A 27,592-nucleotide genomic window follows, 5' to 3' on the forward strand; every position below is an offset into this window, starting at 1 on the left:
CTTGCCAATGGTTATATCCCCTCATTTCCTGGAATGGGAACCACCCCAAAGCAGTCACACCCGAGCAGCCCCTTCAGGTGAGGAGCATGGCAAGAACCCATGGGCACTACTTGCCTTTCCAGAGAAGGAGACAGAGAAACACAAACCCATTTTTTTTGTGTAGCCTGCCTCCAGGGCTGATGAATCAAATCAACCATGCTGTAAAAGATCTACTTTTTTTAGGAGAACCAATTGCCAGTTCCTCAGCAAAGTACAAATACTTGCAAAACAGTGCAGATAATCAATCCAACTTCCTGCAGTGTGATTACCACTGTTTTCAAATTACTTGTAGATTTAGGCTGTCTAAAGCAAGGCTGCTTGTCCACAGGTCCAATGCATGGCAAAGAAAGCCTCTCTTTACAGCAGTAGCTTTGGGTACTATTAGTGAAGGAAATGATCCAGAGGTGGGAATTTTAAGTTCTGACTACTGAAAACCCAATGCCTCATCTCCTCAGCTTCCTCTGACCACACTTGTATCAAGGTTAGGAAAATAGCTTATGTCTAGCAGCACAGAGATGCAGAGCTTTTCTAGCAAAGCACCTCATGCCTTTCCAAACACACTGGTTGCCTCCACAGCTCATTTATCCTGTCAGCCACAGGCAGGCTTCTCCGTGCACAGTTCCCTGACAGCACAGGGAAGGCTCATGGCTCAAGGCAGAGGAGCTGCCCTGAACAGAAACACTTTGAATTCAGGGCTTCAAGGCTGACAGTTTCAATGCTTATAACCTGACTGCACCAGCTGTGAGCACTGGCATCCCAAGAAGGATGAGTGTGGTGAGGAAAAAGAGGATCAAGAAAAGAGCGATGCAGCACCTCTGGGCAGCTGGTAGCAAGTTCAAAACTGCAGCCAAGAGCAGGGGTGACAGAGCAGGTGATGGGAAAGGGAGACACCCCAAACTGCTCAGCTTCCAGCCACTGGGGAAGGGAGGCTGGTACAGAAGGGATGCTGCAATCTGGAGCCAGAGAAAGAAGACAGAGGAGCCCCTGGAGAGTCTTCTAAACTGATTTATGCTTTGGTGGCCAGGAGCCCAAGTCAGACCAATGGGTGACAGGAATGACTCCAGAATAGCATGTTCCCCCTCCCCAGCCACTGCCAGTGCTGAGGGCAAACCTGTTGTGCAGCACAGCAGAGCTGCCTACTCCATATGGAGGTTTAGTCCTACACAGATTCACTCTCACTTGGGCAGGACAAAGGGAAAATTTCACAGCAAACTCAGGAGGTGCTGAGACCAACTGATGCTGCCATCAGCCACTAGGAGACCTCAGAAACTGCAATCATCCTCAGATTGCAGTTCCTCTTGGAAGCCAAAATTCCCAGAGGAAAACTAAAAAACAGCAGAACATGGCTGCTGGAGGCTCCCACCCTTGCAGATGCTGGGAAGAAACTGCTGGAAGAGCCTGTTTTTTACCATCCACAACACTGCAGCAGTGGGGCCTGGAGGCAGCAGGCAAATCATTGCCACCAGCTGTCCCCAGTGCCACTGCTGGGCTGCAGCAGGACATGGTGTCCAAAAGCACTGGCTCCAGCCCAGCCCTTGTTCTGCAGAAGCCAAGAGCACAAAAGAAAGGACTAATCCATCCTCTGAAGGTGGCAACAGAGAGTGGGGGTGGTCCCAGAAAGAGAGTCCCAAACCCAGGAAACCTTTCCGAAGGGTTAAACATTTGAGAACTCATCTCCTACAAAATCAAAGCTAGCAAGAAAACTGTTTTGGATGGCAAAACAGCTTGTCCGAACTGCTGCAGGTCTGGAGCAGAATTGCTTCTGAAAGGCCTGAGGCTGTTGTTTGGAGCGACTCCTGGCACAGGAACAATGTTCTCACCCAGGCTGGCTGCTGGCCACTACAGCTAGGGCAGAGAGCAGAGGCTGGTGGCTCCAGCCCCACACAAAATGAGCCAGACAGGAATTTAGTAGAGAGGATATCCTCTGGGGGAATTTTAGTTCGGAATGAGACCCTCCCCAGAGAGATTCAAGGTGTAAAAAAAACCCCAAAAAACAGTGCAAGAGCAACCCTTATCAGATGCCCTCATAGAGGTAAATTAAAAATCAGTGTGCATGGCACAAAGGAGAGATTTTTCTTTTGAAAAAGCCCTTTCATATAAGAAAACATTCTTGTGCCGAATTTCCCATTTTTATTAAGATCAGTTATATTAGGAAACAAAACCCCTTCAATTGTCATATATTGGCTTACCTGATCTTCACCCCTTGCTGCTCAAACACAGATTGCTTGCAAAGGGAAATACTAAATCAAAGGTAGCAACACATGATGTATGGCAGCTCAAAACCTGGAACAAGGAAGTTCAACTAGTTGCCATTTCATAGCCAGTTACTCCCTCTGCTGTCCTATTCAGCTCTGGAAGCAGAAGAATGCATCGGGAAGACAGTTTTAAGGCATTTTCTCTCTACATGACCCCAGTGCCACAGGAGATACACCAGAGCCTTTGGTGATATTAAGAAAGGCTTCATGTCAGCTTTGCATGTAGCAGTTGAGCCACAGATCTCTGCAGTGTTTATCCTCACTTGACATTGGTCAGTCCAAGCTGTGAACCAAGGCTGTAGGAAGGAGCAGCAGGATCCCTGGACATGCAGTTGTTTGTAGTTGAGCTGTGCTGTTTGTCCTTCAAAGGGCAGAAGTGTAATTCCAGCAATTGATGTCTGATTTTCAGAGTCAGCTCTGGTCTCAAGTTTTAAGTCTCAAAACTATGCACAAACCTACCCAGCAAAATAATGTAGGAGTTCCTAATGAAATCTTATTGTCCTAAAATAGAGTAAGGATTCCCACCCTCCATTTACATCTCCAATGTCTTTGTCTCTCAGACATTTCCCCACACAGAAATCCCAACATATGATCTATATTGAGCAAGACATCCATAAAAACAAGCATACTAGGCAAACTTCAGCTATTTGTCAGAATCACTCTCTTCATGTATCCTACAAATACTGCAGAACAGAACAAAACCAAACATATGTCTGCAATTAAAACCACCTTCCCACACACTTTTTAATTGAGTTAATGAAGAAGAAAAATAAAAATCAACAGCTGAAAGACATCTTCAAATGGAGCACTACAGAAAAATACAATGACATTTCATTAGTTTTCCAAATGAATTCATCTGGGTAAGAAATGACCTGCCTAAAGAGTCACATCAGTATCAACTCCTAGCTCCAAAGCAGCGTCCCTTCCATGATTCAGTATAAATCTGACGTTTTAAAAATTAATTAAGTCCCCAATGGTCTTATGAACTTTATGACAATTTAATTAAACTTTCAACTATGAACAAGAACTGTAAGTAACTTATCACAAACCCTTGTGACTTAGACTAAGCATAATAAACTCAGCTCTTGTTAGGAAAGACTTGATTTTGAATAGCTTAACTTGGAAGAAATTCCTGCTCCTTCATTCTTGCATACTGAAATGATGGAGTTTTTCTGCATAATAAATAAGGCACAGCTCAAACATTCCATCCAATTCGTAACCATCATAAAAACTCTTGAGGCAACCAGGAAATTTTTAATCCTCTTGTGAGATTGAAAATTTACCTGGAGATAAATGGATACAACAGTGTGACAGAAACACCTTAAAGCTGATGATGTGGGGGTTGTTCTCTTCTGGAACATGAGCAGCATAGAAACCTGTGTCCGATTCCCTGCTTCACAGAGCAGAAACCCAGGTAGGCACCTGGGCAGCTCACACCGCAGCCCCCTGAAGGCTAAGCCCACCAGGTCCATCACACCTGTGTGCTGCCAGATGTGACAGGAAGCTCCTGCTTCAGCAGTGAAGCCACTGTTGGATGAAAGGCATGGACTGACTACTGTACACGGAGTTCCTTGGAGCCCTGGGCCCATTTCAGCATCAGCTTCCCTCAGAATGCAGGATTGGACAGGTCCCCTTGGCTGCCACCATTCTGTCTTAGGCTGCTGCCTGCCAAATGGAAGACAAGCCCAGTGAGAAGTTCACAAAACACCTTAGTTAACTGAACTATGCTAACTCCTGACAGCTGTTCCTGAAATCTTTTTAGCAAGAAGCAAAACCTTCGATCTTTTATGAAGATGCTCTGTTTACGCAGCGTTATGTGCTTAGGTATAAGACTTTACAATTTATTTATCTTAAACCTTATCAACTGGTGCTGCTGAACAACTAGTGCACTTACACCAGCACTAAAGAGATAAGGTTTCACTACAGTGGTGTTCAGCAGGAGGCAGTATAATTTACACGAGAAATCAGTCAAATATTAAGTACTTGTATCTTACCTGAAAATGATTCCTTGAAAAACAACTTATGCTTTTGAAGGCCAATGCAATTATGTATTATTTTAATCTTAATGCTGAAGGAAAACAGAAAGAGCATGTTTACAATATTAACAGTTAAGAGAACTTTGTATTGCTATCCAGTTATGCTGTCTACACAGCTTTTAGACCTGTATAAAAAAAACTTAACATGAATCACATTCACCTGTCGGTTGGGTGTAATCACAAACCACTAAAGCTAAATCAGTTTAAGAGGAGTTACAAGGATAGAGCTTAACAGCACTAGACTGTGAACACAGTACATACTACACAGCAGTATCATGATGTGCTCACGCTTCTGGTGAAGCACCTCAAGGCACTCGGCAAATGTTCTTACCATCTGCAGGAAGAGTTGCTCCAAACTTGAAGGGCTCAGCAGGCACTGTTGTCAGCCACTCTACACTGAGAGGTAGAGTATCTTGAGTTTTCCTCCTCTGGGACATACAACAAGGGGGCAGGCAGGTTCTAAGGGCCAGCTCTGAGATCAAAGGCCAGGAGACAGGCAGCACCTCTCCCTCCCCAATAAGTTTCAGTCCTGTGTGTCCAGGCCATCTGGCATTGGCTTGAATTTGAGAAGAGAACATCGCTGGACCCCACATCACTACAGTTCACTTGTGGAGAGCTTTCCGTACCTGCAACCCTCAAATTATGCAGTACTACAACAACTTCTAATCAAACCATTTAATATCTAATTTATCAAAGTAAGAAAGTAACTTGTTTTCTTTTTCACTGAACCATGGTGAAAAAAGGTCATTGTTTTATTCAGCATCATAGTTACATAACAGTTGTCTGTTTCTATTACTAGAAAGAATTTATTAAAATAGTCCTGAAAGACATCTTTTCTTTTTCCAATGATTTCAAAACTAAGCCTTTTAATGCCAATTCCACAGTCACGGGTTTGATCGGTAGTAGCCATTTATAGCAATTGTCAAGGCACAAGCTCAGCTCTGCACACCCGCTGCAGCTTGTATTGGAAAAGATATGCCAGTTACATCTGCACTTACAAATGCATAATCCCTTCATCGTATATTGCAACAGGAGAAATTAACATTAAACACAGACTAAGAAAGGTAAAGGATTTATTTCTGATATGATTTGTAAAGTTAAATTAAAAACCTACTGAATACTTTATGTAGTAGATGAACATAACCTTAGTACTTACTTTCTAACAGTTTATTTAATGGTTGGAAGTGTACAACATGAAGTAGGCCTCACGTTTAATATTGTTCAATTTTGCTTATTGTTAGATGAGATTAAAATACAGTAGCCATCCCTTTAGACTATGGTGCAACACTGATCATGTGCCTTGATAGGTAGGAAAAATGATTCATTAAATAAATGATGATGACATAACATGTAGGGAAGACTTTGGATTGTCTATTTTAAATGTCAACATAATAGGCAATTAAGTATAGAACTTCATTTTAAGTGCACTTCCACATGCTTTGTTTATAATATAGCAAAAACTTCCTATCTTTTTTCCAGACACTTCACTCCCTACTCTAAAGCTGTTCAGTTGAAAATGCACTTTCCCCAGTAAACTTCTTTTTTTAAAAAAAGTAACTAAAATTTCTACCCTTTCATATGCTAAGAAATGTTTCCTAATTAAAAACACAGTTTATTACAAGACATGTGAAGACAACATATAGTGAAATGAATTTTAATTGTTGTGCTGTGACTAAAGTAAAGTTCTCAAGGCTGCAATTTAACATTCCAAGTTCTCCCTTCCATCTTTATTGATTCTTAAGATTTTGAACAGAAACTCTTTGGGGGCTAGAACAGCAGTAATTGCATCACACTGTTTTTCAAGACTTCAAGTTTCAAAAGCAAACTCCTCAAAAAGTACAGTTCTTGATTTGATTAGATACAGGGACAAAAATATAGCACATACTTGAAGGTTACATGGTCTACAAATGATGGCAATATTTTCCTTGGGAGAGTACAGTTTGTTTTCTTGTAAATACTCAAAAAGGCTCAACTTCAAGCAGTAATAAACACAAGCAAAAGTGATTTAACCCTTAAAATAAATATTCAGGAAAACCTCTCTGTACATACAAGTGAAAGAATATGTAACACTTTCACGCTAAAAGAAAAAATAAAGATTTTGTTCATATAAGCAGCTGAAATCTGCTGTTCCAGCCCAATGTCCCCAGTAAAGAAGGGAGGCACAAACACAGGTGACTACTGTAGCTCACTATCTTATGGCCTTTTTGGACAGGGACATCATCACCATCATTTTTTCATCCCTTTTGTTATACTTATTACAGCATGCCAAATCCTTTGGCATATGTGATGGCCTTCAATAATCTTTCTTTAAGCTTTTCTTTGCTTGAGTACTCCGGAAGCAAAAGTACATTAAAGCATGTGTGAGATGTAGGTAACCTGTGGGACAAAAAAATACAAGAATTCAGATCTTGGAACATGGAAAATAAATAATCTCTATTTTACAAGTTCAAAAATAATGAATTTGAAGAAAATAAAATTTTCTTATAGATTCAAATTTCAGCTTTAACTAGGTTTTACTAGGTCAGTAATTTAAAAGCACAGAATTCCCCTCCATTTATAAAAAACAAGCAAAATGTAGAATTTATTTTTTTTACCTCTCTGTATCTGGGCCATTTTTGGCTATGATCATCTTTAACTTTCCAAGTCCTCCCACAGGGGCTCTGTCTGTGCCTGTTGTAAACTGTAAGAATAGTCTTTTCTGTTCATCTGTAAATGAATGGACTATTTCCCAGAATTCCCTAACAAAGAAGAAATAAAAGAGTAAATAAACTGTAAAACTTTCTTTGGTATAATTTCAAAAGTAATTGAGCTTTGAAGGTGTAATAATTTTAATCAGTCTTAACATCAAGTTTACAAGTTGCATTCATAAACCAAAACTCTCAGAATGTATTTACCAATAAATGAAATTCAGAAATAGAGATCAGAAAATATTACTAAACACTGCAGTTTAACAGTCTTGAAACATTAATTTGGCTGTGTTCTGCAGACATCTTATTATTCATGTTTCCTAAGGAATTATACTGATTCAACAATGCATATATCCTCTCCTTTTTGCTACTGACAATACTTGAGAAAATTGAAATTACACATATGGCATTTGCATCTCCAGTACTACAAAAATACTAAATAATACAATATTAAATTCATTATGAAGAAAAAAGCAGATTAAGCTTTTTATCTTTACAAAATCAGAAAAGATTACCTAATAATAAGAGAGTCTCTTGTATAGCCACCATCATACTCTGTAGTTTCTTCTAGTGCTTGAAAATCTAAATTCTGTAAGAAGATGATATATTTAAAGATGACCACTATTTATATACTCAGGATGAAAAAAAACCTCCACTCCCTAGTGTATATTCAAAATTCTTACCCTACTTCCACAAATAAGTAATTCAATTTCCTCTGGTCTAAATAAATATTTCAAAGGAGATTCATTGGTCACCATGTGGAATCCTCTCCGAAAGGCCTTGAACTGCTTTTCTACTGACTTATTGAGTATATAGTCAGCATACAGATTGACAAATTCCTGCAAGGAAATAAATGCCAAAAACCTTAGTGCTTCAACACATGCCACTTCAAGTACCTCCCAAAAATACAAGACACCAGAACACATATAATTCTGTAATTCTACGCAAATTATCTGAGCTCAACTTTTTTTCAGCAACACAAAAGAAAAAGTCTCAAATACTGTTCAGACAGGTCAAACATCCCACCCAGAAGCTCTGTACCCACGTATCAATGCCTTCTTTAAGAGAAGTCTTCTCTTCACAACCACACTGTGCCATGGCAATTTTAAAAGCCTTTAAAACTTAAAATTTTTAAGTGAGACCAAACCTTTGTAGGGTTCTACATAATTCTACATACAGTTTATCAAAGAACTACAGATTGTGTTTAAAAAGCTGAGTGTACCTTTCTGTTTTCATTCGTAATAGGAATTTTATCACCGTTTTCCTTTAAATCATGCATCATTGGATTGCCAAAGAGATCCGTGTGAGATATTTGAAACGTTATCATCATATCATCTTCCACACTTCCTTCATACTCTAGTAAGTCTCTCAAACTCTGATACAGAACCTAAAAGAATAAGACAAACATGTCTGTCAAAATAAACTTTGATAGATTCCACTAAGTAACTCAAGAAGACATGAGACCACCAGCCTCAAAAAAGGGATGTTATATTCTATGACACAAGTCACCTAAAAATCTCTCATAGCAGTCCAAAATACTGTTAAAGCTCAGTATCTGTAAAGAGAAACAATAGAAGATGCTAAGATAAAAAGAAACCTTGCAATCAGCTTAAAAGAACCTTTTAGTACTCATCAATCTTCAAAAATGAAATGGTCAAACCTGCAGTTTAAGAGCCTTAAATAACCTCTTCTTTTAAGTCTTTTGAACCTTTACTTAAGGCATCAAGAATATGTTACACTACTAAGAGAAACGTTTATGAGTTAAAAATCAAAGAAACTCCTGTATTTCGTATCAGATAAAATTCAGACAGTAGGCTTTTATCTTCTTATTTAAAACTCAAACCAACTAGGAAGCAATCCTGAAGCAACACAGATGGGGCAGTCTTTAATGTAAGAAGACATTTATGAACCAAAAATAAAAATTCACAAGTTAGGCCACAATATACCAAGTGGAATCTGAAACTACCTGTAAGAGTTTGCTCTATTCAAAGGAGCAACAAGTCTTCCTCGCTTAGGAAGAGCCCAAGATTCTCTTGGAAACCAAAGACTATGCAGCAAAGGAATAATTATTTGGCTGCAATAGAGGTGTAGGGACTTAAGAATACAAAGTGAAGGTGAAAGCAACAACTGTGTGCAACTGTATTTTTATAGTGCAGTAATAAAAATAATTTTCCCCACAATGTTTTAATTGAAACATGGAAGTTTACATGTAAGCCTCAACCTCTCACTATCTATGTGGTTTTGATTCTTCCACAGGACCTTTAAAAAAGGACCTTACACTGAAAATCACTGGACTTAGAACCACTGGTGGTGAGGGCTGGCGAACATCCTGCTCTCTATGCTCTACAGCATTAGAAAAAACATTGGGAGGCTTCTGTGAACTTCATTTAATGTTTGAGAACCTCTGAAGTGTTTAAGTCCTATGAGAACACAAGGAGTTAAAAAGGATTATTTTAAAATAAATCAGCATAGGTGTTAAAGCAGAAACATAAGAGCAGGGAAGAAAAATGCCCTGACTGCCCTGTTCCATAGAAATACATCCACTTTTTTTGATCACAAGAAGTTTTGAGTATATAATAAAAGTTAGAGGAAACTCAGGGCACTATTTCTTGACATCATTATACACAGAAAAAGGTTGAATCTGGCATACTGTTGTATGCAGCCATCCAAAGCAGACCAGATAATGTATTTTTTGATTACACATGCCCCATTTTCAAAAATGAAAGCCAAATTCGTTTTGGACAGTATAATTTTCCTAATTTTTTTTTTTTTTAAAGATGAAGATTTTGTATAACTGCTTATAAAAGGCAACTGTCCCATGGTTTGAAACAAAATTAAGCTTACTAACAACTCCTACCAGCAACATGGGGGGATGCCACTGGTGATCTCTGACTGCAGGAGGAGCAGGGCCAAGACATCCTGCACACACACTTGTGTGCTCTGTCTAATAAAGCACATGTATAGCTCACTACTTGTGTACAGCCACTGGCTGGGAATGTGTGTGGGAAGATGGACACTGATCACGGCTCTGATAGAGATTCTGATAGGCATATCCATTAACTGTAGGGATATTCATAAGCTGCCTCATCTGTCTCTTGCTTTAGACAAAAACCAGTAAGAACATCACACCTTTGCATGTTACTCTTACCTACACTTACTTTTGGTAGAAATTTAATTCTACAATAGCTATAAACAGCCAAATTTTAGAAGTATCTTTGGGAAGAGATGTGCTTGTTTATGCTTAATAACATTTACGAGTTTATGTAGTAAAAAAATAGAGCTTTATTGATACTGAGCCCTATTCATTGATGTTACAGTTTTGCCTCCTCCAAATATAGCAAGAAGTTTTATTGCTTATGAATTTATTTTAACATATACAGACTCAATGCAAATCACTGGTTATTTCACTTTTACTTGTGACAGTGATCTTGTGTTTAGATTAAATTATTGCATCGAAAATGTACTATAAAACTCAAAGAACATAACGAACTTACAGGATGAGAGTCTGCCAGATCACGGAAAGTTCCTTTTTTGCCCATTAGCTTCCTGTAGACAACCATGGGGAAATGTACATCCAGTATACAGTTGTTGTAAATAGCCAGTCCCAGAACTATGCCAATCAGGGTAAACTGACCCTCAGTTTCAAAAGAGGACGGATTAAACCAAAACAGTTTTGTAGACTCATCATATGTGAACATCCCTGTTAAAAAAAAAAAAAAAGAAAGTTGAACAATTATGGTTACAGTTAAATAAAAATGGCACATAAAACATACCATTGTATACCTATTTGCACTAGCCTTTAAGACATGTTTAACTTAACATTATAATGAATTGAATGGCAAAGAGAAACTATTTACCTAAGGGTGACTGGAGCTGCTCAAAACACTGTTACTCACATTACCACTAAAAGTGTGCAAGACAACTGTGATACAATATCCTGCAACACTCAAGCTGCATATAACAAACTTTGATCCTCTTCACTACAGAGGAACCAGCAGCACACTGAAAACAGCGACTGTGACTTTGATAAATACAGTAGTACTAGAAAAGAACCGTCAAAAATGTGGATGAAACAATCCTGAACTACTACAAAGTGACAGCCTTTCCTCAAAGGCCAGTTCCAGCAAAGGAACAGGACTTAGATGCAGTCCTACTACTTAATTAGAAGGTATGATGATGGAGCAGGGATTGGCCATCACACATGATTTTATTTAGATTAGTTTGCTTGTTCCAAGGACCATTGTTACTCAGCTATTATACATGTTTTAACTCAATGAGGGGAAAATGGACCACGGCCTTACAATAAGGGGGTTGCAATTTTAACACCTTGTCACTGTCTAAAGGGAATGGTTTAGTTTCTCTCGTTCAGTTCACTATATCAGGTGACCAATTTCCTGCCCAGCTCATGAGCTGAGCACTGAAGACTTCAACAAATAGCTGAACTGGTACAGCTGCAGGGAGAAAATGTGAAGACAAGAGACAGGCACAGTTCCTTACCCTTTTGGCTGTAGTAAGATACAAGATAGGTCTTGTTTATGCAACTGGAGTGTACAGGCTATATATTATTTAAATGAAGTCCACAATAAAATCCACTGCTTACCTGTCTAGGTACTGAAGCAAGAATATTGCAAACTCCGAAGATTTAAGGTGAGAGAGAGACCACCCTGGACAGGTACAGCCCAAATCACCTGTTGCTTGTACAGCTGTCAGAATTTTCCAGCAGTCCCTAAGAAAACCTTCTCCTTATTCTCAACACACCCTAAGTCAGATCCATGTGGTGAAGCATATCAACTACATTTTCCACAATGTGCAATTTTATCTTGTCAGCTCTTAAAAGATATGCTTGTTTTCAACCTATGCAGATGTATAAACTGATTACAAAGCCACATGAACACAAGATTACTTTAAAGACTGAAAATATCATCTTCAGTCATGACATAAAGACTCTTTCCTCATTCCATGTAAGGCAATAAACTGCAAGCTCATTCAAAGACTGGCTATTCCCCAGAATGGATCATGTATCTCAGTAAGTGACTATAAGGGCTGGGTCAGCCATTAGGAGAGCACACAAATAACAGACTGACCCATCAGATAAGGCAACTGGAAATCAGAAATTGATGAGCAAATCAGGAATATATAGGCCAAACATTATATAGAATCCTGTATGCCATTTTCTGAACTGAGGTAACTTCTGGATTACTGATACATAAAGCAATGTCTTGAACTTTTTGGAATAAGATGGAAAAGTTGAACTGTCAAAACAAACAACTCCAGCAAATGTCTAATAATGAAGGATCAACAGTTTACTTAGATCCACATCTGGAAACAATTTAAGGTGAAATACAGTATTTTACTCCTTTACCAAAATTAAGATTACAGCACATTAAAATCATAATAAAACATCAGAAGAAACAGGAATCTGCAAGAAGGGGAAAACAACTGACCTTGAAGCTACATGAAGTTATCACTTCTTCTTCCCCTTTACCATGGAATACCTTTACCAGTTTTTTGTGAGTTACTGCCTCCTCTGAGTAAAATTTTACGGTAGTTTAATATGGAAATAATCAAAAAGTCAAAGAAATTATAGTAACAATATACATCTCTGTCATGGAGTTACTTTACCTTTAAGAAAAGCTGAAGTTTCTGGGAACTGCCTAGAGTCTTTTCTCCTGACCAATTATCGGTCATTGCTGAGAATCGACAGCAGTTTAGGCCATTGAAAAGTGGGATCAACTTGTGAACCCTACCTTAAAGTGTAAAACCAGAGCTCTCTTGGTTCTCTGTTTCCTGGCTGTGAAGAGTGGCGGAGCTCCGGGCCTCCCGTTCCCAGCCCAGGCCATGCGGCTGGGCGGGGACAGGGCTCCGGGAGACGCGGGCCCTGCGGGGGGTTTTCCCCGGGCTTGGGCCGGGCCGGGCCGAGCCGATCTCTGGCTCGGCTGCAGGGTTTTTGCTGTAACTAAATTCACTAGAAACTGCTGAGTGAAGAACGAGAGAGAGAGACTCTGGACCTGCAGCGGGCTGGGGCGGCGACTACACTCTCCAGAGCAGCCATGAGGAACTCTCCATCGCAGACGGCTCCAGTTCCTGCACCGGCCAAGGCCACACAGAACTACCTACAACAGCCTGGGCAAGATTTTAACTCTTTCATTACCCAGATGAGACTTGCGGATTAATCTTTTATCCAGAGAGGAAAAAAAGAGAGTGATCAACATGAAGAGACTTTATAAACTACCAGTGACAGGAAAGAAAAGAAACTTCAAGAAAGGTAGAGAATTAAGAAGATGCTTTAATTTAGCTGAAATGTCTTTCTGTTGAAACTATAGAGATGGACAATGAAGTCCTGAAAAGAACTCCTTTAATTCATAATAAAGTATGTAGGGAGGAATAAAGTGTTCAAAGTGTAAACTTGAGTAATTATGGTATAGTGAAGTGCTGGGAGATTTGAAGCCTTGAGAGGCAATGAGAAAACTGTTGTCTAGTGAAGCTCACAGAAACAGATGAAGAAGACTTTTTTTGCCTTTGAATACTCATCCTTAAAAATGCTATCCCTCGAATCATGACCCATACACATCTCAGAGTGATGTGAAAATGGGAGGGGTGGGCTCTGATAACAGCAGCTCTGGGCAGCTGATATCAGGGCAATGGAAAACTATAACAAAAGTAGTTTTCTTGTGAGAAACTCCATAAATTAACAGGAAGAAACTTCTGTTTCTCTACAAAGACTGGTGAAAAGACTGTAGCAAGAATTGTGACTGTTTTAACCACCAAAGTTCCAAAGTTTTTGTCTCTGTTGTCATGTGAACAAAGGAATAGTGGGTAGATAGGGGATGAAAAGGTTTTTCTGGAAGTTTATTCTGGTGTTCTTATTCTTGTTGTTTGTCAATAAACTTTATTCCTTTTAAGTTTTATGCCTGTTTTGCCCTTATTCTAATCCATATCTCACAGCAAGAAATAAGTAATTTTCTTAGTTATTGGTTTTAAACCACGACAATCTCTCCAAATATACCTATTAGAGGACAGACATTTAAAATTCAATTTAAAGGATCCGCTTTGTTTTCTCAGGTAAAGAAAGCATTTATAAATCAACAAAAGTCACACCTAGTATATCTGGTGCATACATGAACTGCTATAATGTATATATGCACAAGAACTGTATATATGCATATACATATATATGTACACACACACTGAATGCAAGCTACATTTTCTGCTTTTACACATTTATGCCAAAAGCCAATAAAAAGCTCTTTTCCTGCCCCAGAGTTACTTCGAGTACAAAATGTGTACATACTTTTTTACACTTTTAAAACAGAAGTAAAACTTAAAACATGTATGCACATCTAATCTATTACCTATCTTTAAATGCAGGGCGTATATACACAGTGCTTGGATGTTAGCTTAAGCATACTTTAGCATTACTAAATAACGAATATTTCAATACACCTACACAACTTCTGTTTAGATAAACTCAAGTTGAAAATGTATTTATTTTACGTTGAAAAAAAATTTCATCAATCAAAGTACTAAGAGTTCTTTATTTTGCCATACTTCAAAGTAAGCTAATTCAGATTCCAAATCTCTCCAATTAATAGCATTTTTCAGAGTGAGTAAGACTTAGCTATGGTTCTGTACCACTTGTCATAAGAACTGGCTTGCCTCTGGTGAAGGGCAAGTGCCAAGGTTAAGATTTTTGTTACTGATTCTGGGTACTTGATACTGATACCTTCTCTCTAATCCAGTCAAAACAGATTTCTGTGTATTTTCAGTAATTTTCCAAAACCAAGAGCAACAGCTTTCTCTTTTAAAATAGTCCAGTGAAAACCAAATTTACAGCCATGAGCTATTAGGCTTCTTTAATGGAAGCCATTACAGGAACTACAATGTTACATCGTATTTCATGTAAAATTATAGGAACCTGGCAGGTATACTTTCTATTCTAATAAGAATTATTCTTATGTTTTCATTAACATTTTCATCTTGCCAGAGCAGCAGAAAAGCTGCACACTGAAAGAAGCATGTCCTTGCTTAAATCATTGGTGCAGGAAGCAAGGGAAAAAAATATGATGGAAGCATGACTGCTAAAACACAAACATAAAATTTTGACTCTAATATATCAAATTACTCTTGGTTCTTTAACTACATTCAAATTTGACATTGCTGTCACACTTTGGATATGTAGAACTGTGACTATCGGATTTATTAAGCTGGAGGAAGTGGAGGAAATAACTCAAAAACTCACCATAGTCCTAACTCTTGCTTTATTGCAGAAGCTCTTCCTCTTTGGTTTGATTACTAATTCTAGAAGCTAATCACAAAGCAAAGTGAGGAGAAAGGTGAGAGAACAAAGGAACCCTGCAAAGAAACCCTGTACTACTGATTTCAATCCAAACAAGTAATGATGGTTCTCATTAACTACACAGTTACTCCTTCCATCTTTCCTCCTTTAGGAGAATGACTGCTGACAACATAGTGATCTTCAATGTGCATCAAATACTCTCCTGACCATCAACAAATCTGGAGAGCTTCAGATAGAAGCAGCAGTGGATATAGAAAGCATAAACATAGAACAATCCAGTTTAGAAGATCATCCAGGCCAACCTTTTGTGAGAAAAATCTGTAAAATCAGTAAATTGTTAGAAAGCATACCGATATCTGGATTGAAGATTTCTTCCACAACCAGCTGAAAAAATTCTTTGGAAACACCTCCTTCATCTACCCCTTGCTCTCCTTCAAATTCAACATACAATTGCTTCTTCAAGTCTGCAGGATTTTCCATGGCAATCATCTCTAGCTATTGAGTGAAGAGATAGAAATATTTCATTAGTAAATCTGTTTACTAGAATAGTTTAGTATCAAATAATGAAAACAAAAGCACCCTCCAAAATTAAGAAGAAAGTACGCACAAATCACAACAGTAAAATAAGAGAAATCAATAGTAATGCCAGACCACTCTAAGCATATTTTATAATCTGGGGATTAACAGCAAGAAACTTACCACAGAACTGATCTGTCAGCCCATTAAAGCTCAGTGCCTGTTAACATTCTCTATTTCTTTTCTTTTAAGCACTTATTTAAAACAAGTTATCATTGTGTTGTGCACAATTCACAGAAAAAGGAAGAGTACAAGATGTATTACTGGGATAATTAAATTCATCTGACAATGAAGATTCTGCAATATGATCTACATGTCTGACAATAAATGGCTTTGTGAAGGGATTACACAGATATGTTTTCAGAGTGGAAGACAAAACAAGCCTTTGATGAGGTAGATGCATCTCTCAAACCAAGAGCTGGGGAAAAAAACCCTAAAAACAAAAAATACGCTAATATTACAGTCAAATCAACCCACTCTTGTTGACCCTAATGAGAAAGTCTCAAAACTCTCTTGCTCTTATTTCTTCAGTTTAAACAGATCTACTGCACTGCTGCCATGAAAGTAAAAATCCAATTAAAGCCAAATAGAAAGTCTGATATTTTACAAGAAAGGGTTTCAAGTCTATATAAAGGCCATTAGAGGCCACAGAATCACAAAGCAGTTTGGGTTGGAAGGGACCTGGAATCATAATCTAGTTTCAACCCTTTTGCCATGGGCTGAGGCATATTCCAGTAATACAGCTCACTCAAAGACCCATCCAGCATGGCCTTAAACTGTGCTTAAAGTTCCAGGGACGGGACATTCCCAGCTTTCCTGGGCAACCTGCTGCAGTGCCTCACCACCTTCACAGTAAAGAATTTCTTCTGAACAGCTAATATAAACCTCTTCTCTGTAGTTTGATGTCATTTGCTCTTGTCCCATCATAATAACCTTGAAAAAACTTCCTCTCTAGCTCTCATCAGCCCCCCTTTAGGTGCTGGTAATTTCTCTAAGGTCTCCCAGGAACCTTCTCTGGCTGAGCAACTCCAACTCTCCCAGCCTGTCTTTATTAGAGAGGTGCTCCAGCCCTCTGATCATTTTTGCATCCCGCCTCTGGACTCAACCCAACAAGTTCACATCCTTCTTATGCTGTGGACCCAGAACTTGATGCAGCACTCCGGAGGGGAGTCTCACAAGAGTAGAAGGGGACAGTCACCTCCCTTGACCTGCTGGCCATGCTGCTTTTGATGCAACCCAGGGTATGACTGGGTTTCTTGGCTATGAATGCACTTTGCCAGGTCCTTCACTTACTTACACCAAAAACATATCCTCTCAGTAAATCAAAAGTTAAGCAAGAATATTTTGAAGCTGATAAGAAATGTACTATTTAAAAGCATAAACAGACTGGTTACACTTATGCAGCACAATTAGACTTAATATACCTATGTGGCATAGAAAACTCAGCAGCAGTAAATTAAGGCACAGATGGACCTGTATACTCCTCTACCAAGACCATATTACTTGTAAGATTTGCCTCTGATTTGGGCTACTGCAAATTGTATGTACCAGCAGGTGTCCTTAACATGCTAAACCTTACTTTTTATTTCATCATCCTACCTTATCCACATATGCCAACACTCTTTACAGACCAGAATTTTACTACAGCAGCGTAAAGTAAAATAGGAACAGAACAGAGAAGGTAAAGACAGCAGTAATGACACCATCGACTCATAAAATTACACCAGCAAGAAACATTTTCTCCTGCCAAGTCAGCTAGACACGATCCAAGAAGCACAGCAGGGCAGGATGGGTGACAGTTGGGGGCGGGTTATCATAACGGGTTTGAAGACATTTAAGCACTCCATGCAAAAGAAGCATGTGGAGAAAAAATTGCACTACCTGGTATTGGAAAATAAACTTGTCAAGAGAGAGAGTGTAACTTCAAAGCATATAAATCTCAGTTAAAAAAAAAATGAAGGCAAGCCATGAAGATCCCAAATAATGACAGCAAGTGAGTTTAGTCTGTATTTCTATCAAAACTACAACATTTTCTGAAAAACTTAGTTATATACTACCTAAGCCATTTGTGTAAAAAACTCTTTCTAGGACAAGAATGAAGCTTAAGCCATGTTCCAAGTACAACTTGCAACTTCTGAAAAACAGAGAACTAGCATTTACTTTAAAACTGTAAATACATGTTAAACATTCAAGCTGGACAGACAGAAATTCTCCAACTTGGATCCCGTCCACTTACAACCAACAGCAATAAACTGTGGTTTTTTTCTCCCCAGTCATGAGTTTGTTGGCTTTGTAGTCTTTACCATCAGTAAATTACTATATTGAATGATTTATGAATTTTCATGAGTTCTGAGAAAGCATAGTTGTATTTATATTTCTTTTCGAACAGCAGTGACACACTATGTCATAGTGTGGAGACTCTCTTGTGTCATGGAAATGCACTAAGTGCTCATATTTATACATATAGAGCAGTTAAAGAAATTTCAAACATGATTTTTTGGCTGACAAAAACAACCTAAAAAAAAGAGGAAGGAAGCAGTCTTAGTTGAGCAATGCTGGCTAGGCAGATTAGAACAGTGCACTGGATGTCTGCAAGGGAGTCAGATAAAGGATTACCCAAAAGCCAGTATTTTGAGCAAAGCCTGATGCTCCTTGAAGTAGATTCTATAAGCAGGAAAATTCTGCTAAGCTGCTCAACTCAGAGTTGTGGGTTTAGCTGCTCCTTTGAATATCTGCGTCAACACTGATGCTTCACAATAAAAACTGAATGCAGTGGGCAAAGCACTGGAAAGCAGCAAGCACAACAGTAAGGAGGTGCTGGACTTTAGCAGAACTGCAGCAGTGTTTCTGTAGCAGGGAAATATGAACTTCAGTTACTGCTGTCTCGTTCTTGGGTTTTTTGGGTCCTTTCTTTGAATAATCAGAGCTACCTCAACACTGTCAACATAGATGCTGCTAGATAAACACAATCCCACTCTGAGGTTTTAGAAGCTGTTTTCTGTCATGAGGGTTTGATATCATTGAAATAATCATTATGTTTTCCAGGGACTTCCTAAAAAGCAGGTATGTAGCATGTCTAAAGCAGCAGAAGAATGTATTAATTAAAAAGCTGAAAGCTGAGAGATGGCATCATAAGGAATATCTGTATTGTTTGCTGAAACACAACACTGTACCACAACTAAAGACATTGGGTGATTTTACTTTGTTTACAGAGTAACACTGCTTTCCTGACAGACAGAAACATTCACTGGACAACAGAAATATGACAACATTCAAAAGATTAATATAACACCAGTTTGGTGACCTGCTTAGAACAGATGGCAACTGAACTAATTTCTATTCACTTAAAAACAATCACAAACCATCTTAACTTCCAACATAATATAAAAGTTCTCTTTAAGGCAGATGCAGGAATCTTTCCACACTAGACAGCAAAAATGACAAAACACAGCTAATTTAAGCTTGAAACTACCAGTGACACACCATGACATATGTTGGTCAACATGTTTTTTTAAAAACCAGCATGGAAGGCAGTTAGTGACAAAGTAGCCTTTTCTCCAGCTGTTCTTTACAGTTCATGTATTTGGAGATTGCACACAACAACAGTCACATGCTCTGCATACAACCAAATTCTGATTTTTCACCTGAACACATAAAACTTCAATGTCTGAAACAATGTCAAATCTCCTGAAGCACTTTGCTGCTAATACAGGAGAGGATCTGCCTACTGGATTCAGGTGTCACAGGGAATTTTGGTCATCAATACACTCAGCAGAGTCATTTACAAGCAGGAGAGGGTTGCTGCCCACTAGCTGTCTACATTCCATATGAAATTTGTGAGTTTCTAACTTGCAAGCAAGTACAAGCCTGATGCTGCTGAAGGAAACCACCATGTTTTCACTTGCAGAAGCTGTGTGTCATAACTCACACCCTTTAAATGACTGCTACCTGAGAAGAATGCCACATTTAACCTGGGCCATGGGGGTGGGGAAAAAGTAAACTCAGAAGAAGGGGATGAAAGAAACAGCTCTTGGGGAATGCAAAGGCAGAAGAGAGGATTTAAGGATATATTTCCTTTCATTACTACCACACTCACACAACAGTGACTCAGCAGAACAGCTATTAAAGCTGCTAGACAGAAAAAAAACATGTTAACTGCTTTCAGGAACTGCAAACTGAGCTACCAACTCCCAGATAGATATAAGGATTCCTTAAAAAAAGTGGGGACTAAAGTGTTACAAATTCTAACATTCCACCTTTGTCCCCAGGTGATTTTTCAGACTAACATACATACAAATAAGTATACAATAAATATATATTACAAAGAAAGATGTTACATTAAATCATTTCCAATAAAAAAAGAAAAGTTTCTGAAGCAAATTTCACATGTGCAAAGAAACTGAACAAGGAATTTATAAATAAGATTCTTCCTTAGTTGCATGTGTTTTAGGGAACTAAGATTCTCTCAATAAGCAATTCTAAACAAGATAATGCCTTAAAGGTACTTGCCAGTATTTAGTGTGTTTGCAAGAAACTGCAAAGGCTGATCAATGTATTTGTTTCAAAAATATTCAACATCAATAAGGAAAATGTAAGTAACACTCTCGGCCTCATTTTAGTCAATATTCTTGAAAATGTTTTCATCTGGAAGTTATCAGAAATTCCACAGATACTCCAAAAAGTCTTCACTGACTTTTCTGTGAAGACACAGGTCTAGTAACATAAATAGTAGTTACAATTCAAAAATATCTGTAAATATTCAAACCTCTGAAGGTAAAAAAAAAAAAAAGGAAATTTGAGGGTAAATATGTTGGCACTCATAATTAATTACCTGTATAATAAGCATGTTCAGAAACATTTTGTCACTGAGCAGATCTAAGAATGTGCTTTCACTACTGAAGCTTATTCTCTTAGACAGATCTTTCTGGTATTTTTCAGTGAGACCCTTACTAAGTTCAATACTGTACATCCAAAACTGCAGGCATCCCTGATGCAAAGTCATCCAGTGCAGCTTTCGCTTATGTTTGATGCTGTCAGTACTACTACAGAGGCTCATGGTACCCATCTTAGATTCCCATCAGAGACAGAGTAAACTGTTTTAAGCATTGAGAGTGATGAGCTTTCGCCAGACCTGTTTCAGACCAATTAGGAAGTAATTGTGAAAATTACTAAAATTGCTTTTTGACCAGTTACAGATAGTGCCAGTAACAACAGCATGTGATTTTTGAACAGATCAGGCACTCTCTGTGAAACCGGCACACCTTCTTATTATCAGCATAAAGAGGAAGGTTTGCTTTTGCTCTGCTGGAACTGACATGGAAAAAAACAACCTACAACTAACTAGCTCTTATGCTGTTTTAGCTCATTCTCTACTGAAGTATTATCCCACCCTTTTTTCCAGAATTTATGTGCCCAAAGCTGATCATTCAGGGAATAAACTCCATTTCAATAACATGACAAAACATAACTGGACACAACTGTAAGTCAGATAGGTAGAGAAATTACAAAGGGTATTCTTAAAAAAACTGGTACACAGTATTTTTATATTTATTTGCCTAATGTAAAGTTGAGTTTACAGACAGAAGCCATTTCTGTACTGCAAGTTTATTTTTTCTTTTGCTACTAAAGACAAATGTTTTTCTTGACAAGTTATAGCATCAGCAATTCCCAGGAAGCAGCTAACCCAGCTGGAAATTCCTAGGCATACAGAAAAATCAAGGTAGGAGGTCATTTACGGCTCTCACAATTACCTTCACTGGCAGCTAAAGTCATCAAATTTAACTACAAGTAACAGCTGAGCTGAGAGGCAAAATCAGGTAATTTCTCTAAAATCTCTCTTAACAAGACCTGTCTGGGTCTTCAGTGACAAGTTTTAAAGCCATGGGTAAATTTAAAAATTTGCAAACCTTATGCTTTAAGAATAGAACATGGGAAAATGAGTTTTTGAAAATTACCAGCTTTAACCAAAAAGGAAGGGTCCTAAAATTAAATAACATATTAAGGTCATATATGGACCTATTTACTGTATGATAGTTTGTATCCTGTATGAGTCCCCTCAACTAAAAATGCATGAAGAAAAGGCATTAAGTTTTAATTTAAGCAGTCAGCATATTCAGAAACAGCCAGCTCTCACACTTCCCTGGTATTAGCAGGTCTGTCTTCCTTTCTCAGTTGTATCAGTATTTGTACCAAATTAAAATAATGCTTTATTTCTAGAAATTTGTAAGTCCACAAGAAGAGTACACAACTAAAATTCTAACTTCCATCTGGAAATCCCTCCCATCAGAAGACCATCCAGGACAGTGCAGAGCACAAAGAAACAGAAGTTAGTCACTCTCACCACCAAGATCTGTGCAGTGATAATGGGGAATAAGTGCTACCTGACACTTTAAAACATCTAAATCTGCAAACACTCTGAGAAGTACTTCTGCTGAACATAGAAATCTTCAGCATCATGTTTAGAATTCAAACAATAAAGCTATTTGAGATTCTTCTAGAGGAAATCTAGCATATGAACGTGCACACAAGAGTCCCTTTCAGTTACTCCAAGCCCATGCGTTTTGCACTAGTCAGAACCAACAAAGCTCCGTGTTTCTGTGGCACTTACCCGGACAAGTGCATCATCAATGATGTGATCACGTCTCACTTTCAGTCGCAAATAGGGGTTGAGCTGCTGCCCTTGAACTAAGCTGTAGAGCACAGTTATGCGTCTTTCACTGTACATCCGGATCCTATTGTCATAATACAATCCCAGGTTCTTGGTAACAGCATTCAATATGAAGGGACAGGTCATAAATGAGAATTTATTCTCTGTTTCTACTTTGAAGAAAGTATAGTCTTTGTCCATTTCTAGAACATCATTCAGTGGTTCATTAATAAATTCTTCAAAAGGGATAAGTGGTTTTCTGCAATCTATAGTTTTAACACCAAGTTCAGTTTCCAGTGGGTCCACTCGAGGACCTTTTTTATTTCTTCTTTCCTCACCCAACAGCTCTTGAAGAGTTAGTTCACTTGATTCTGGGATGGGTTCTTCATCTTCCTCTTCATTATGATCTGTATCCACATCCCCTCCTACTACATTTGCATAGTAAACCATTTTCAAGCACTTTGAAGCAGCAACAACAGCATCATCATCATTCACTAGGTTACGACTATTGAACTCATTGCTTATGACTTTGTAAGTAATAAGCTGCTGAAATGTTTCCATCATTCTCCGAATTTGATCTGCTCTGTACTTAGACCACAATCTGACCAGTTTTGCTTGAGCTGCAAGGGGTAGTTTGCTCATGGCTTTGCAAAACAACGGTAGAGCCATTTCCAGATATTCTGGGCTATGAAGATTGCCATTCTCCATAACAATAATAAACAAATTCAGATAGTTAGGATCCCGAGAGTATACATTATGGTAAGTCAAGTCACATTCCACATTAGGTGACAAGTACACAAGTGCATTTAAAAAGGCAGTTTCTATTTTTTCATTAGAAAGTAACCTATCATAGACCCGTCTGACTGCTTCAATATCTACAGACACTTCATCTGGGCCTAGTTTTTGGAGATTATTATCTCCCTGTGTGTTATCACCTATTCTTGATGACGAAGATGATGATGCACCAGAATCCTCTTCCATAGCAGCAGCCGAACAGGCAGCTTTTTCCTTTTCATCTTCATCTTTGTCTTCATCCTTTCCTTGAAGAGACTTGAGCTCCTCCTTGGTGTGCTGCTTGGTTTTTCGGAAACTCTGTACCAGTGCTTCAGCACTAGAAAACACTCTCCCAATCACCCGGATTAAAGGGGAATAATCCTCTTTTTCTCGACATAGCTCAAGAATTTCATATATCTTGTCTTCTGTTAGAAAAGTCACATCTATAAAAATATAAAGATATTAGTTTTACAAAGATAAAATAAAAAATATAAAATACTTCTGGTTTGCCCTACCCAAGAAATCTCTATATTTTATCATCACTAAAACTGCAAAAAACAGTGTCAGTGCTGAATAAATTCAAGACAGATACTTTATCATTTCATTAGCATGAAAAATCATGATTTCACTCACTGACTTTGTAAAATATTTTATTCATGGATGTCAATCAGAGAATGTGCACAATGGTGAAACTATTTTGCATCCAATTAATTACATCTGACAGTCAACACTACAGTATTGTCGAAACAAGTGCAATCAGAGGTTTAAACTTTAAAAGACTTAATGAATAAGGCTGTGACAATAGTCTTCTGGTAAATCTGTACAGTTAATGTGTAAGTCATTAAACTAAACAAACTAGACTGTATCAGCTTCTTTTTTCAAACCAGACCTTGAAGAAAAGACTCAATCACTTGTTTTGTTGTATGTTAATGGGAATGTAAGACTTCTTATTTATCTTTTTAATGCTTTCTGCAACTGTCTTTAGACTAAATTGATGCCTGAGAACCCTCCCAAAAACCTTAATATATGCTCTGAAATTTATGCTGTCTTCTAAATTACACATATAGCATGGCATGTAGATTATCTCTCTGTACATTAGGCCTCACTAAGATAAGCAACTTGGGTATACTTATCAACATGCTATTCAGATGAACAAGATGGTTTACACACATCTGCTCCAAATACCTGTCTGTTCTCCCTCTCCCCAAACTCCTGATACAAAATAAGTCATTTGAAGGGTCCATTTGTTATTTGAAATCTTCCTTTCTCTTTAGAAAACAGAAAGAAAACATTATTTATAGCTTTCTATGTTACATTTCAAACAAAACCCACAGATGCTTTCACATCAGGTGATGATTTACAGTAGGATTACCACATGATCAGACCCTGAAAAGATATTCTAGTTTAAGCAGATTCTTCTGAACTGACACATAATTTAGAACTAAAACAGAATCTATTTAATAGCATCTCTAGAGATCTAGAAACCATTTCAGAACTGTATTCACCAACCATGCTAGAACCACCTACCTCTGCAGAAAGAAATGTATTATTTTAACAAAGATGTTCAAAAAAGATGTACATTAAAATATTTTGGAATGTGATTACCTGTACTGACACTCATTTCAAGAAGTAATTAAATTAAAAATACAAACTAGATGATGCAAAGACAGATATCCTACTGACTTTCACAGAATCCCAAGCTATTCTTAGAGCACATATAACACAAGAAAGGTGAAGCTTATGTCTAGGCTTAGATTGACTTCCAATCTGAAGGCACTGACAAAGCTCATAACTGAAATCTGTAGTGTTAAAAAACCAGCTCTATTGAAAACATTATGAAAGGATGCGAGCTTAGTGCAACATCTATTTTTATCTGCTGCAGTGCATGCTCAGGAAGCAAAACCTGTCCTAAAAGAAGTCTTAATTTTCTTGTGTTAAAAGAAATTTATCTGCTAATACAGATGATGTTCCATTACATGGTTCCTCAAAATAAGGACCACAGTCTCAATTTCACTGAGTCTGGACCACAGACATTATTCATAGCATAAAAATTATCAACGTAAGTTGACAATTTAACCATATAACAAATTTCAGATTTCCATACTTAAAACAGGAATTCCTCATTCACTCTTTTAAAGGTTTTAGTGTTTCAAGAACTCCCAAAAAGTAATTTAAGTAATTATTTCTGAAGAATATTTCTTTCAATTTATTTAGAACTTTAAATCCCATGTCAAGTATAAAAGCAAGCTACACATCCTTTTCCTTGGCTTTGCAAAACTTTGCTGCAGGTTTCCCTGTAACCACTGTAGCAGATAGACCTTAAAAAAATCAGAGTGCTAGATTCCTTAGACATCACCCAAATCCAAAGGTAACTAAGCCTCAGATGAGTTTTAAGAATGCATTGAAGCCATCTATCTATACAGCTACAAAGAAAGGTCAATACTTGTGATGTTCCAAGAGAGGAAGTCTGAGCTACTGCTGTAGCCAACAGACTGTCTCTGGAGGTAGGTTGAGAGGACTCTTGGGTACCTGTCTTGGGGAGAGGGGATGGTTAGACAGAATAAGGAAAATTCTGTATCTGAAAAGCTCCACTGAAAGTACAAAAAAAATCAAGAGACAAATCACAAAACAGACTTACTGTGCCTCTTGCTCATCTAATGATACATTGCCTTTCCCTTCCCCCTCCTAATGTTTACATCTGTGCTTATTCAGATCATAAATAATTTGGGTGCAAATTTATCCTTGCATCAGATAAAGAAGAAACTGATGCTATTGACTGGAACATCTTGGGTTGCTTATAACACAGTACTGTGTTTTACTGCTAATTCTGTAGGGTTTTTTAAATCTTTCCTGTAAACAATTTCACCTTCTTTAGCTAAAATAAATGAATCTGGACTTGTGTTTATACCACTTTTTGCCACAATACTCGAAGGTGGTCTGCTCAACAGTTAATGGCTTTAAAAACCATTTGGCCTGGTTTCTGGACATGTTTGCATCACGGGTTTTGGTGACAACTAACATTATTCTATTAGTATGTACTTACTATTAAAAATAGTTTGAAAAGCTAAACAGAAGTTAGAAAACATGTACAGAACAGTATATTTTTTTACACTGGCTTAAAAATAACTGCTTAAATATTTTTTAGTTTAGTGAATGCATTGCCTATCACCCACAGAAACATTTCTTTCATCTGTTAAGTTTCTTAATATAGATTCTGGAATTAGTTAAAGTATAACTTTTATAATTTATTAACTGCAGAATAATTACAAAACTAGCAAAACTAAAACAGTCATACAACAGCACTTAAAGCTTTTCCATATTTGCAAAAATCATTATTCTTGTAAGACAACAAATGCATGTCGATTTTAACGAAGATGTGATCAAGATCCAGATTCTTCCATTTTTCTGAATCCGTAATAAAATACTCAATTGCCCAATACTGTATTTTACTAAAGTCAGTAGAACACCATCAGAGTGAACTCTGTTGGCTTGTACTTGTGCATATGAAATGTGTTTTATTTTAGGAAAATTGTAAACATCTTACCTTTAAAATCATCTCTTGGGCCTTGCATTTCCTTCTTGTTCATTTTTCTGTCAGTGCAGGAATTGTTATGGGCACCTTTGGAATTGTTTTCTAGGTAAGCTGAGCTCGTTCCTTTCTTGGAGGGATGAGGATCACAGAGTTTTGCATTAATCTTATAAAGCTCGAGGGCCTTAATGGCTGCTGCATTGTTATCCATACGGAGAAAAGTTGGACAGGAAGCACAAAATTCATTCGTGCAGGCTTCATTTCCACAGCCCTCAGTTAACTGGTGGTAGTAGCGCTCTATTAGATGCTTTGCAGCTGCTCGCTTCCTGTAGCAAACATTCAAACAGTAAGTACAAGGATTAGTGGAGCTTTCACATACAAAGCTCATTCAATAGCATCAGCAAGGCAGAGATTAGTCAGGAACTGAAACACAAGATTTCTGTCAGAGAGAACACATCAGAAGATTTTTTTAAATGCAGGATTCTCATCTTGGCAAATGCAAATATATTTAACACACAATTTAATTTGTGGGTTCTATGTAAGTAAATGATAAATCCTGTTTATGCAGTTTTCAGCTTTACATGGTAGTGCTACAGTGGAGACAATCTTGTACAGTTCTGAACAATCTCAACTGTTGCTAAAAAAAAGAGCAATTTGGATGCAAAACAAGGCTGCAACTGAAACAGAACTGGATGTTGTACAGGTGTTGAATATAATATATAGTACTGACACAAATATATAGTATTGCCACTGA

At 37.9% G+C, this 27,592-nt stretch overlaps 1 protein-coding gene across 8 annotated transcripts in view; it reads right to left on the reverse strand.

Moving 5' to 3' along the window:
• Positions 1 to 3,008: 3,008 nt before the first annotated feature.
• Positions 3,009 to 27,592, reverse strand: part of UBE3A (ubiquitin protein ligase E3A) — a 55,745-nt gene continuing 31,161 nt past the window's right edge. For 7 of the 8 annotated variants that reach the window (XM_015630380.3, XM_015630363.3, XM_015630340.3 and 4 more), the window contains 9 exons: positions 26,854 to 27,164; positions 22,497 to 23,752; positions 15,664 to 15,808; positions 10,512 to 10,717; positions 8,240 to 8,404; positions 7,701 to 7,856; positions 7,533 to 7,606; positions 6,925 to 7,068; positions 3,009 to 6,706 (listed from right to left, as the gene is read on the reverse strand). In XM_015630380.3, the coding sequence (XP_015485866.1) occupies positions 6,586 to 6,706; positions 6,925 to 7,068; positions 7,533 to 7,606; positions 7,701 to 7,856; positions 8,240 to 8,404; positions 10,512 to 10,717; positions 15,664 to 15,808; positions 22,497 to 23,752; positions 26,854 to 27,164 (2,578 nt within the window). In that variant the 3' untranslated portion in view covers positions 3,009 to 6,585. The remainder of the gene's footprint in view (positions 6,707 to 6,924; positions 7,069 to 7,532; positions 7,607 to 7,700; positions 7,857 to 8,239; positions 8,405 to 10,511; positions 10,718 to 15,663; positions 15,809 to 22,496; positions 23,753 to 26,853; positions 27,165 to 27,592) is intronic. The other variant, XR_004496918.1, reaches the window with a different exon arrangement.

This window comes from Parus major, chromosome 1 (assembly GCF_001522545.3).
Source record: "Parus major isolate Abel chromosome 1, Parus_major1.1, whole genome shotgun sequence".
NCBI classification, from domain to species: domain Eukaryota; kingdom Metazoa; phylum Chordata; class Aves; order Passeriformes; family Paridae; genus Parus; species Parus major.